Raw genomic sequence first — 9690 nt, forward strand, 5'->3', positions numbered from 1 at the left:
AACATTGCTTCAAAGTGAACTTCTCTACAGAATACACAAGGGGCAATCCAACCACGCAGAAGAGTGATCTAGTGGTTGAATATAAAGAGTCTTTAATGCAGACCCAAGAAAGGTTCAACAAACCCCCAAGAACATATAATAAACAGATAAAGTTAATAAACAGATAAAGTTAATAAGATTCAATAATAGAGAACAGCCCCATTGGCATTTTGAGAGCGCTATCTAGACATTGCACACAGTATTTATTGAGTTTCTCAGCTGAACACTGTGTATACAAACCACTAAAAATTCATTATCTCTAGATGCAATGCTTAGTAAATTCAATGGTAATTAAATCTCCATTTACCCTCTGTGTACATTTGTGAACAGATGAAAAGTTCATTCAAGTGTTCTTTCAGTTACTCCAAAGACAACACATTGCTTTGATCCCCCTCCCCACTTGCAAGCCCATGCTTCCTAAGGAGAAAAAGAATACAGTTAGCCAATTTTTGTGTAGCTCAAGCCAGGTGCTCATTGCAAATTCAGTAACATACATTGGCATGTGCTAGCTGCAGAGAAGCTGAAATTACTGAAATTCTTATGCCAGCATAATGCACTGAAGGCAACACATTGAGGACTGAGGAGAATTGTGAGTACTTGAGGATTATAAAACAAAATAAAAGGGAGTGTCTAATTACATACATACATATATATATATATATATATATATATATATATATATATATATATCTTCCTTCTTTTAAAGACCAGCTGTATTCCATCCATTTCCTAGTCTTTTAAAGTGGCACGCTTGTTCATTTGTTCAGATTTCTATTGATCATATTGGATATGGTCTTAAGAAATCCAAACTATGCTAGGCAGAACAAAGAATCCAATTGACAATACATGTTGGTAATATTGAATGTCATAATTAGAGCTGATTATCCCAGAGTGTTAGTGTATCACTCCCTCATTTTTAGCCACGTGAAATGTAACCATCAATACAAAAATGCAAGTTGTATTATCAAGGTGTACAGGGGCATTCCACTTAGTTGCCTTAATTTTATCTTACCACCATAGTACTCCACTTTGCATTAACTTTATGCATATTTATGTGCCACTTAGGCAAATTTTAAGGTATCAATGCATTAAGCACCATGATTTAGTCTGATGAAGTCTAGTACATGGTATGCTTTTGCAATTACTATTTGATGTTCAATTTACTTCAACAAATATTTTCAAGTGTTGCTAAGTTATTAAGTAACCATGTTATAAAACCCCCCCACCATGCTCCAGTGACCAAATGGATCAACATTTTAGGGAACCTGAAACTCAGACATAATTTCCATGCAAAACAACAGACTGAAGTCTTACATAGGAGCATAGCACTAGAAGAGACTGTTACTAGTATTCAGACAATCTTATTCAAAGTAAGGTTCCTTTACTCTTTTCTAACCAAGTAAAGAAAGGTGTAAATGCAGTTTATATCATTTTTTGACCCCTCGCCCTGCCAGAATACTGTAAAGGGGACTTAGCGTAAGTGAGAAGGAGGCCCGTTGCTTTTAAATGATCCATTTAGACAAATGAGTGTTACAAGTCTGTTTTAAAATGTTCTATGTTTTCAAGCATTAAAAATAGATGTGCATGTGATCTCAAGAAATGGAAAGTTAAATTTTAAAAGCAAATATTTGTTTATCTGCATCTCATCATTGGAAAAATTCTAGCTTTCTGCATTTACAGTATGATTTTATTTTGCTAAGTTATTGCATTTACATCAATTATCTATTAGGCAAGCACTTTGGAGAGAACATAAGTGAATTAAAAATATTTTGAAATAATTGTCACATTGTTTTTGCACACAAACCTAAATACAGTAAATGCATATACCAAGGCAACTGAGATCAGAGTCTGATCCTTAGAATTTAGGCAGTTTGGTAATAGTGGCCATCATATATTTAAATTTAACATCCCTGTGAAGGGTAAAATACTCTACAGCAGCCCAATACTATAGCATTTAATTTCAGAAAGGTGGACTAAAAAAAAAAAAAATGAAAAAGTTAATCAGAAATTAAAAGGTACAGGGCCAAAAATGAATTCTCTGTAAGCTGCATGGAAACTTTTTTTTAAACACCATAAAGGGGCAACTTAAATGCTGACCCCAAATTAACAAAAGACATAGTAAGAGAACCAAAAATGTGCCTCCATCACTAGCCAAAGTAAAAGAAGCAGGGAGCGACGAAAAAGCATCCTTTAAAAAGTGGAATTTAAATCCTAGTGAGGAAAATAGAAAGGAGCAAAAACTGTGCCAAAGGAAGTGAAAAGTTTTAATTAAGGCCAAAAACGAATTTGAAAAACATCTAGTCAAAGACTCAAAAAGTAACAGCAATTTTTTTAAAGTACATCAAAAGCAGGAAGCCTGCTAAACAACCAACCAGTGTGGCCATTGATTGAAAGAGATGCTAAAGGAACACTTAAGGAAGATAAAGCCATTGCAGAGAAACTAAAATGCATTATTTGCATCGATCTTAAAGGCTGAGGATGAGAGGGAGATTCCCAAACCTGATTCATTCTTTGGAGGTGTCATATCTGAGGAACTGTCCCAGACTGAGGTGTCAGTGGAGGTTTTGGAACAAAACCATAAACTAAACAGTAACAAACTACCAGGACCAGATGGTATTAACCCAAAGAGTTCTGAAGGAACAACTGCAGAACTACTAACTGTGATATATAAACTATCCTTGAAATCAGCTTCTGTGCCACATGACTGCAGGATGGCTAACATCACACCAATTTTTAAAAAGGCTTCAGAGGCAGTCCCATCAATTATAGTCTGGTAAAGCTTGACTTCAGTACTGGGCAAAGTAACAAACTCTACTAAAGAGAAATCATTCCTCAGTCATCTTCCAGAATTCTTTGAGTGGGTCAACAAGCAGGTAGACAAGGGGGATCAAATGGATTTAGTGTACTTAGATTTTCAGAAAGCCTTTGACAAGGTCCCTCACTCTTAAGCAAAGCAAGCTATCATAGGATATGAGGAAAGGTACTCTCATGGATTGAAGATTGGTTAAAATATAGGAAACAAAGGGTAGGAATACATGGTCAGTTTTCAGAATGGAGAGCGATAACTAGTGGTGTCTCCTAGTAGTCCTTACTGGGACCAATTCTATTCAACATATTCATAAATGATCTGGAAAAAGAAGTAAACAGTGAGGTGGCAAAATTTGCAGACGATAAAAACCTACTTAAGATAGTTACGTCCCAATCCGACTACAAAAAGCTACAAAAGGATCTGACTAAACTGACTGGGCAACAAAATGGCAGATGAAATTCAATGTTAAAAAATGCAAAGTAATGCATATTGGAAAGTATAATCCCAGCTATACGGATGAAATGATGGGATCTAAACTAGCTGTTAGCATTCAAGAAAAAGAACTTGGAGTCATGGAAGATCTCTGAAAGCATCTACTCAGTGTGCAGCAGCATTCAAGAAAGCAAGAGAATCTTGGAAATCATTAAGAAAGGGAGAAATAATAAGACAGAAAATACCATACTGCCTGTATATAAATCCATGGTACACCCACATCTTGAATACTGCATGTAGATGTGGTTGCCCCATCTCAAAAAAGATAAAATGGAACTGGAAAAGGTTCAAAAAAGGACAACAAAAATGTCTGGAATGGCTTCCAGTTGAGGTGAAATTATTAAAATGGGGACTTTTTAACTTGGAAAACAGACAACTAAAGGGAACTATGATAGAGGTCTATAAGAAACATAGCTTGTGTGAAGAAAGTAAATAAGGAAGTGCTATTTACGCCTTCTCACTACACAAGAACTAGGGATCACCAAATGAAATTAATAAGCATCAGGTTTAAAACAAAAGTATTTTTCCACACAGTCAAGCTGGGGAACTCCTTGCCAGAGGATGCTGTGAAGTCTAAGACTATAATAGGGTTCAAAAAAGAACGTACAGAAGTTCACGGAGAGTAGATTCATCAATGACTATTAGCCAGGATGGGCAGAGATGGTGTCTCTGGCTTCTGTTTCCAAACAGGGGGTGGATTGCTTGGTTCTGTTAATTGCTTGGTTCTTGGTACCTGTTCTGACAGTATCCAATGCCAGATGACTCAGAGGAAATTAACAGAAGACAGGATCAGGCCCATATGCAGGAATTCTTGTGGGAGTATGCGAGCTGTGGGAGGGGCTGATGGCTTTCTCCCCTCTCCGGCCCCCCCCCCCGCCCTGTCCCTTGCTCAGCCCTGCTCCCACTCTCAGCCCCAAGGCTTCCTGGCTAGCCAGAGCACTGCCCTTGTCTTCCCTAGGTCTGCTGAAATTGGCCCCATGGTGGACCATGAAGGACTGTGGGGGGGGGGGGCAGTGCATTTGCACTCTTTGCACACACCTCCTGCATACAGGCCTGGGATACTGGGCTAGATGGACCATTGGTCTGATCCAGTATGGCTGTTCATTTTTTTTTATTCTATCAGAACAAAACAGAATCTAGAGATCTGGGTCTGAATTTCAACATAGATTCCACTGAACAAGCAATAAATAGCCTTGAAGACATAATTGTCATGATGAACTCTTAACAATATTTCTATTATATGCCAACTGCACTTATGACGCAAGTTAGATTGACAAGCAGAAAAGATGGACTAGGGGCCAGCCCACTGGCATTAAATTTTCATCTCTCTTAGTCTATCGCTTTTCTAGCTGAGCGTTCATTTCACATAAATGATACTGTGGGTGCCAATATTACTCACGTCCAACTGTCATTCCAATGTGAGCCAGATAACACACCAATACCATGCGAGCTTGCCTAAGGCGAGAATTTCAAAAGGGTGGCTATAGGAACACACAATGGGAACATCACCCCAAAACAGTACAGGCCTGCCCTGCCCTCTGTGCACTTGTCAGGCTTTTATATCTTGTAGCAAAGTATCTTATTAAAAACAGGCCAGGAGGAGGAAGCGGAATGTACATTTTCATCTTTACTCGCAGCAGGTGCAGATGCTGCTGCCCCTAAATTACCACACAAGTCTCTCATTTAAAAAAAATGCCGGCAGCAACATTGCCAGATAACCCCCAGCAGAAGAGCTAGACTGTAACACCAGCAAGAAGTGGGGAATGCCCCCATTTGTTCTTCATTTGCAAGTTACCATATAAAACTAAGCAAATAAGGAACCAGGCAGAGTGGTAACAAATACCTCTTGGACACAGGATTAAATTGTGGCCCCATAGTGTTTTTAATAGTGCAAGCTTGGAAACAGATGTTTAAAAATACCCAGCTGAAGGGGGGATATCAACGCAGGACTCTGGGTGGGGGAACGGAAAAATGTGTGTGTGTAGGGGGGGGTGCAGATCTCCAGCCAATCTATCAATTCTCTCTTAATCCCCCCTAGGTGGGTTAGCTGCATTTTAGAGAGCTTCAGGCTGAGCCGTCTGGGATCTCTCGCTGCTGAGCTAGGACCGGCTGGAAATGGGTCTGTCTCCCATTCGGAGCTTCATTTGCCCCAGGTATCTCACGTGTCGGTGGCGACTAGCAAAGCCGAACAGGATCTAACTCCCTCCCCGCGTCTGGAGAAATGCCGAGAGCCCTCAGTGCCCTTTGAGGGCAGCGGCCGCTCGAAGTGCCCTCTGCACAGGGAATACTTCGTATATGATGGCAGGATACAGCCTCCCCCCCCCTCCCGGCACCATCACCCCCGTATGTGGCCTTAACGCGACCCGAGAAAACCTTTCTGGCATTTGCCGAACTTGGCTGCAGGGCTCCCCTGTCTCTGGCTGCGTCGCTCTGGCAGCTCAAAGCCCCCCCCACCTCCCCGAACAAGGCGAAACTGCACCGCTAAGGAGAACATAGAAGCCGGGGGACAAGTCCCCCCCCCCCCCCCAGCACTTGGAACGCGCAACACTTGTGCTTTCCCTTTCACAGCCTGCGAAACTCCCGGCTGTGTTCGAACCCCGGGGGGTCCCTGCCTAGAGGCGGCTGTGCCTTGCCCGGGCGACAACAACAGGCGCCCCCTGTCCCTACCCTCCCCCGCAGGCTGGCAGGCAAAGGAGACAGACACACACCCCCAGAGCGCGAGCTCGGACACTCCGCTAAGGAGCGGTCTCCTCGAGCTGGCAAACTCCTCGACCCAGGTGCTCTCTGCGGGGTGGAGAGTTCGGGTCCCGCCTTGCCACGGGCAAGAGCCGGGAGACAAAAGCCCCGCTGGGCTGTAGCAGCGTCCCCAGGCAGTCCCAATCCCCCCCTACCTTAGTTCTCATCGGAGACAGGAGCCCTTCCATTGTGCCGGGATCCTCCGTCCGCCAGCCTGGTCCCTCTGCCCCGCCTCACTCATGCCCCCATGGCCGGTGTAAGCGGCGAGCCAACCTGGCCAAGTTGAATCCGGCAGCAGCGCTCCTGGTGGCGCCACCCCCCGCGCTGCATGAGCCGCCGGGAGCCAGGCTGGTCCCGCGCCGCTGACAGTCGCTCCCTGTCTTACGTAATGCACAGGGCAAGCGAGCTTCGCCCTGCCACCGGGATCAGCTCCCGCGGGGCCGGGGCTCCGCGCTGCCCAGGCAAGCTTATTCCTAGGGCTGAGCTTCCCAGCCTCCTTTTGTGTGGCGGACAAGCCCCGGCGCCCCGGATTCGCTGAACAGACTGGCAGTCACAGAGCTGGATGGAGCCTCGATTGTTCTGGGGTTTCACTGTTCTGGAAACACCCCGTTCCCCAGCCGAAGCTTTAGGCAACGTGCGTGCGTCCGAGACCAATTCCCCACCGCGGGCAGGTCCCGAACAGCTGAGCAGTAGCTACTGAGGGCAAGGGCTGTTAAGGGCGGGGCTGAACACACCCACTCCTGTCTGATCCCTCCCGACTACTGGGAAGCCTGGCAAAGGAAAGAGACAGCGGGAAGAGGGGAGGGTAGAAAGAAAGGAATCCCATGCGGGGAGGCTGGAGGGCAACAGGTCAGTAGCCTTGTTCTCACTGCATGGGATGGTGTCCTCATAGGTAAGGAATAGATATGCTTTAAACAAAATACATACCACAAAGGTACCAGAGCTAGATTCATTCATGAAGTTGAGGTCCATCAATGGCTATTAGTGTCCCTAGCCTCGGTCAGAATCTCGGAATGGGTGACAGGAGAGGAATCCCTTGATGATGACCTGTTCTGTTCATTCTCTCTGGGGCATCTGGCATTGGCCACTGTCAGAAAACAGGATGCTGGGCTAGATGAACCTGTGGTCTGACCCAGTATGGCCATTCTTGTGTACTCAGAACAGTTAAAATGCACCCATCTGAGCACCTTTATTTGAGCATCTCTCCCACTAAAGCTCTGATAAACTGAGACTCCTCTTTGATGACCAGCAGTTATATTAGGATGATTAGGGAAAGGAAGGATGGACTTCTGGACTGAGATTCAGTAGATCTGAGTAGAAGCCCTTTCTGTGCAACCCTGGCAGGCCCGTATAGAGAGGGCATGCAAAAGGTGCGAAAGCAACCCCTATGGTCCCCCATGTAAGCATGCTGCAGCGGGCTACGGAAAGGAGGTAGGAGTGGCATGCTGCCCAAGCCTCCCTCCCCCATGCACTGACCAGCCAGGGGAAGGCTGGGGCTGATTTCCCCACTTACTTGGGTGCATTCACACCCTTGCGCTCCACATTTACAAAAAAAAAAAAAAAAAAAAAGCACCCCCCCACACAGAAATTCCTGTGTACTGACCTGCCTGGTCAGGGACTGACTCTCTCTTCCCCCTTTTGTATATTGGATTTAAGAGCTCTTTGGGGCAGGGCAGCTCTCTATGCTATCTACATTGTTTAGTGTAATCAGCATCTTATCTCAGTTGATGTCTCTAGAGGCAATAACAAAAAAGCAGCCATTGAACATAACCCACATTATTTAGCAATATTATAGAAACACCCAGGGGTCTCATTGCAATAAGCCCTGTACACACACACACACACACACACACACACACAATCTCTGCACTGAACAGCCTGACTGGAAATCTACCAACTGTGTCACCAGACACGAGCCCCCAGATCATGCTTCAAGGTCCCCATAAGAGAAGACTGGAAGGGGACTTCTTGCCTCAAATCCAAAGTCTATCCCAGGCAATTTGGTCAAATAATTCAGTTTATAACTATATTATAGGTCTAAGGTCAGAGGGACCTTTGTGATCATCTGACCTCTTGTGTACAGAAAACAGAACTCTTCCAAAATACTTCTTAGAGCAGGCCCTTTAGAAAAATATTCTATCCTGATTTTAAAATTGTCAGTGATGGAGAATCTACCATGAGCCTTGGTAAGCTGCTTCAATGGTTAATTACTCTCCCCCACTTGAAATCAGCTGTACATTTTTAACAGTCTGAATTTGACTAGCTTCAACTCCCAGCCACTGGATCATGTTATATCATTCTTTGCTAGAATAAAGAGCCCATTATTAAATATTTGTTCCCCAAAGAAGTACATATAGATTGTAATCAAGTCAAATCACCCATTAGTCTTCTTTTTGTTAAACTCAATAGATTGGGCTCCTTAAGTCTACCTGTATAAAGGTATATTTTCTAATCCTTTAGTCATTCTTGTGGCTCTTCTCTGAGCCCTCTTCAATTTATCAACATCCTTCTTGAATTTTGGGCACCAGAATGGGATACAGTATTCCAGTAGCAGTCACACAAGTGCCAAATATAGAGTGAAATAATCTCTATTCTACTACTTGAGATTCCCTTGTTTATGTACCCTAGTGTCACATTCGTTCTTTTGGCCACACTGGGAGCTTATGTTCACCTGATTATCCCCTACAGCCCTCAAGTCTTTTTAGAGTCACTGCTTCCCAGGATAGAGTTCCCCATTCTGTAGATATGGCTTACACGCTTTGTTCCTAGATATATTTATACATTTATGTTTAGCCATATTAAAGTAAGTGTTCCCTGTAAGTTGAGCACTTGCACAGCCACCCAGGAGATATTCAAATGCTGCCCAGCTGATAGCAGCACACCTACAGCACCCACAACTAGCAGCATGCATTTCCAATAGTGGTACACATCCACACATGCCTTAGTGCAAATAACAAAATTTATTCTGCACATTCATAGAAAAAAAAGGTTTGAGGGAACACCAATTAAAATTCATATTGTTTGCTTATACCAAGCAATCGCCACCATTGAGTGACCCGTCCTCTCCATTATTATCTCTCCCCGCAATTTTTGCAAATGTTATCAGTAATTTTGTGTTTTCTTTATGGATAACAATGTTAAATGGTGTAGGGCCAAACATAATTCCTTGCGGGACCCCTTGGAAACACATCCACTCGATGATGATTCCCCAGTGACAATTACATTTTGAGACCTATCAATTAGCCAGTTTTTAATCCTTAGTGTATATTGTGTTGTATAATTTTCTAGTTTCCAATCAAAATGTCACGTGGTACTATGTCAAACGGCTGACAGAAGTCTAAGTTTATTGTGGCAATACTACCACCTTTATCAACCAAACTTGTAATCTCATCAACAGATGATGTTTGGTTACTTTGGCAACATCTATTTTCCAGTCAGAAACATCCTAACTTTAATTCTTATTTGAATATCCAGTATTGTATACTCACCATTACCAAAGTTGGGCCTGAATACCCATAAACTTTGGGAAAGATAGGGTGGGAATTCATATACCGGTCCAAGCTTTGTAAATGCCCCCCAATAATTGTAGGTTTGGTTCATTTAACTCCAAGCAG

The 9690-nt window shown here is 43.5% G+C and overlaps 1 protein-coding gene across 1 annotated transcript in view; it reads right to left on the reverse strand.

Moving 5' to 3' along the window:
* The window catches only part of FRMD4A (FERM domain containing 4A), a 436582-nt gene extending 429863 nt beyond the window's left edge, over positions 1-6719 (reverse strand). Inside the window, exon 1 of the mRNA XM_075926048.2 lies at positions 6232-6719. Within this exon, the coding sequence (XP_075782163.2) occupies positions 6232-6264 (33 nt within the window). The 5' untranslated portion in view covers positions 6265-6719. The remainder of the gene's footprint in view (positions 1-6231) is intronic.
* Between the last annotated feature and the right edge of the window lie 2971 nt (positions 6720-9690).

Source organism: Pelodiscus sinensis, chromosome 1, assembly GCF_052426305.1.
Source record: "Pelodiscus sinensis isolate ZL-2025 chromosome 1, ASM5242630v1, whole genome shotgun sequence".
NCBI classification, from domain to species: Eukaryota; Metazoa; Chordata; order Testudines; family Trionychidae; genus Pelodiscus; species Pelodiscus sinensis.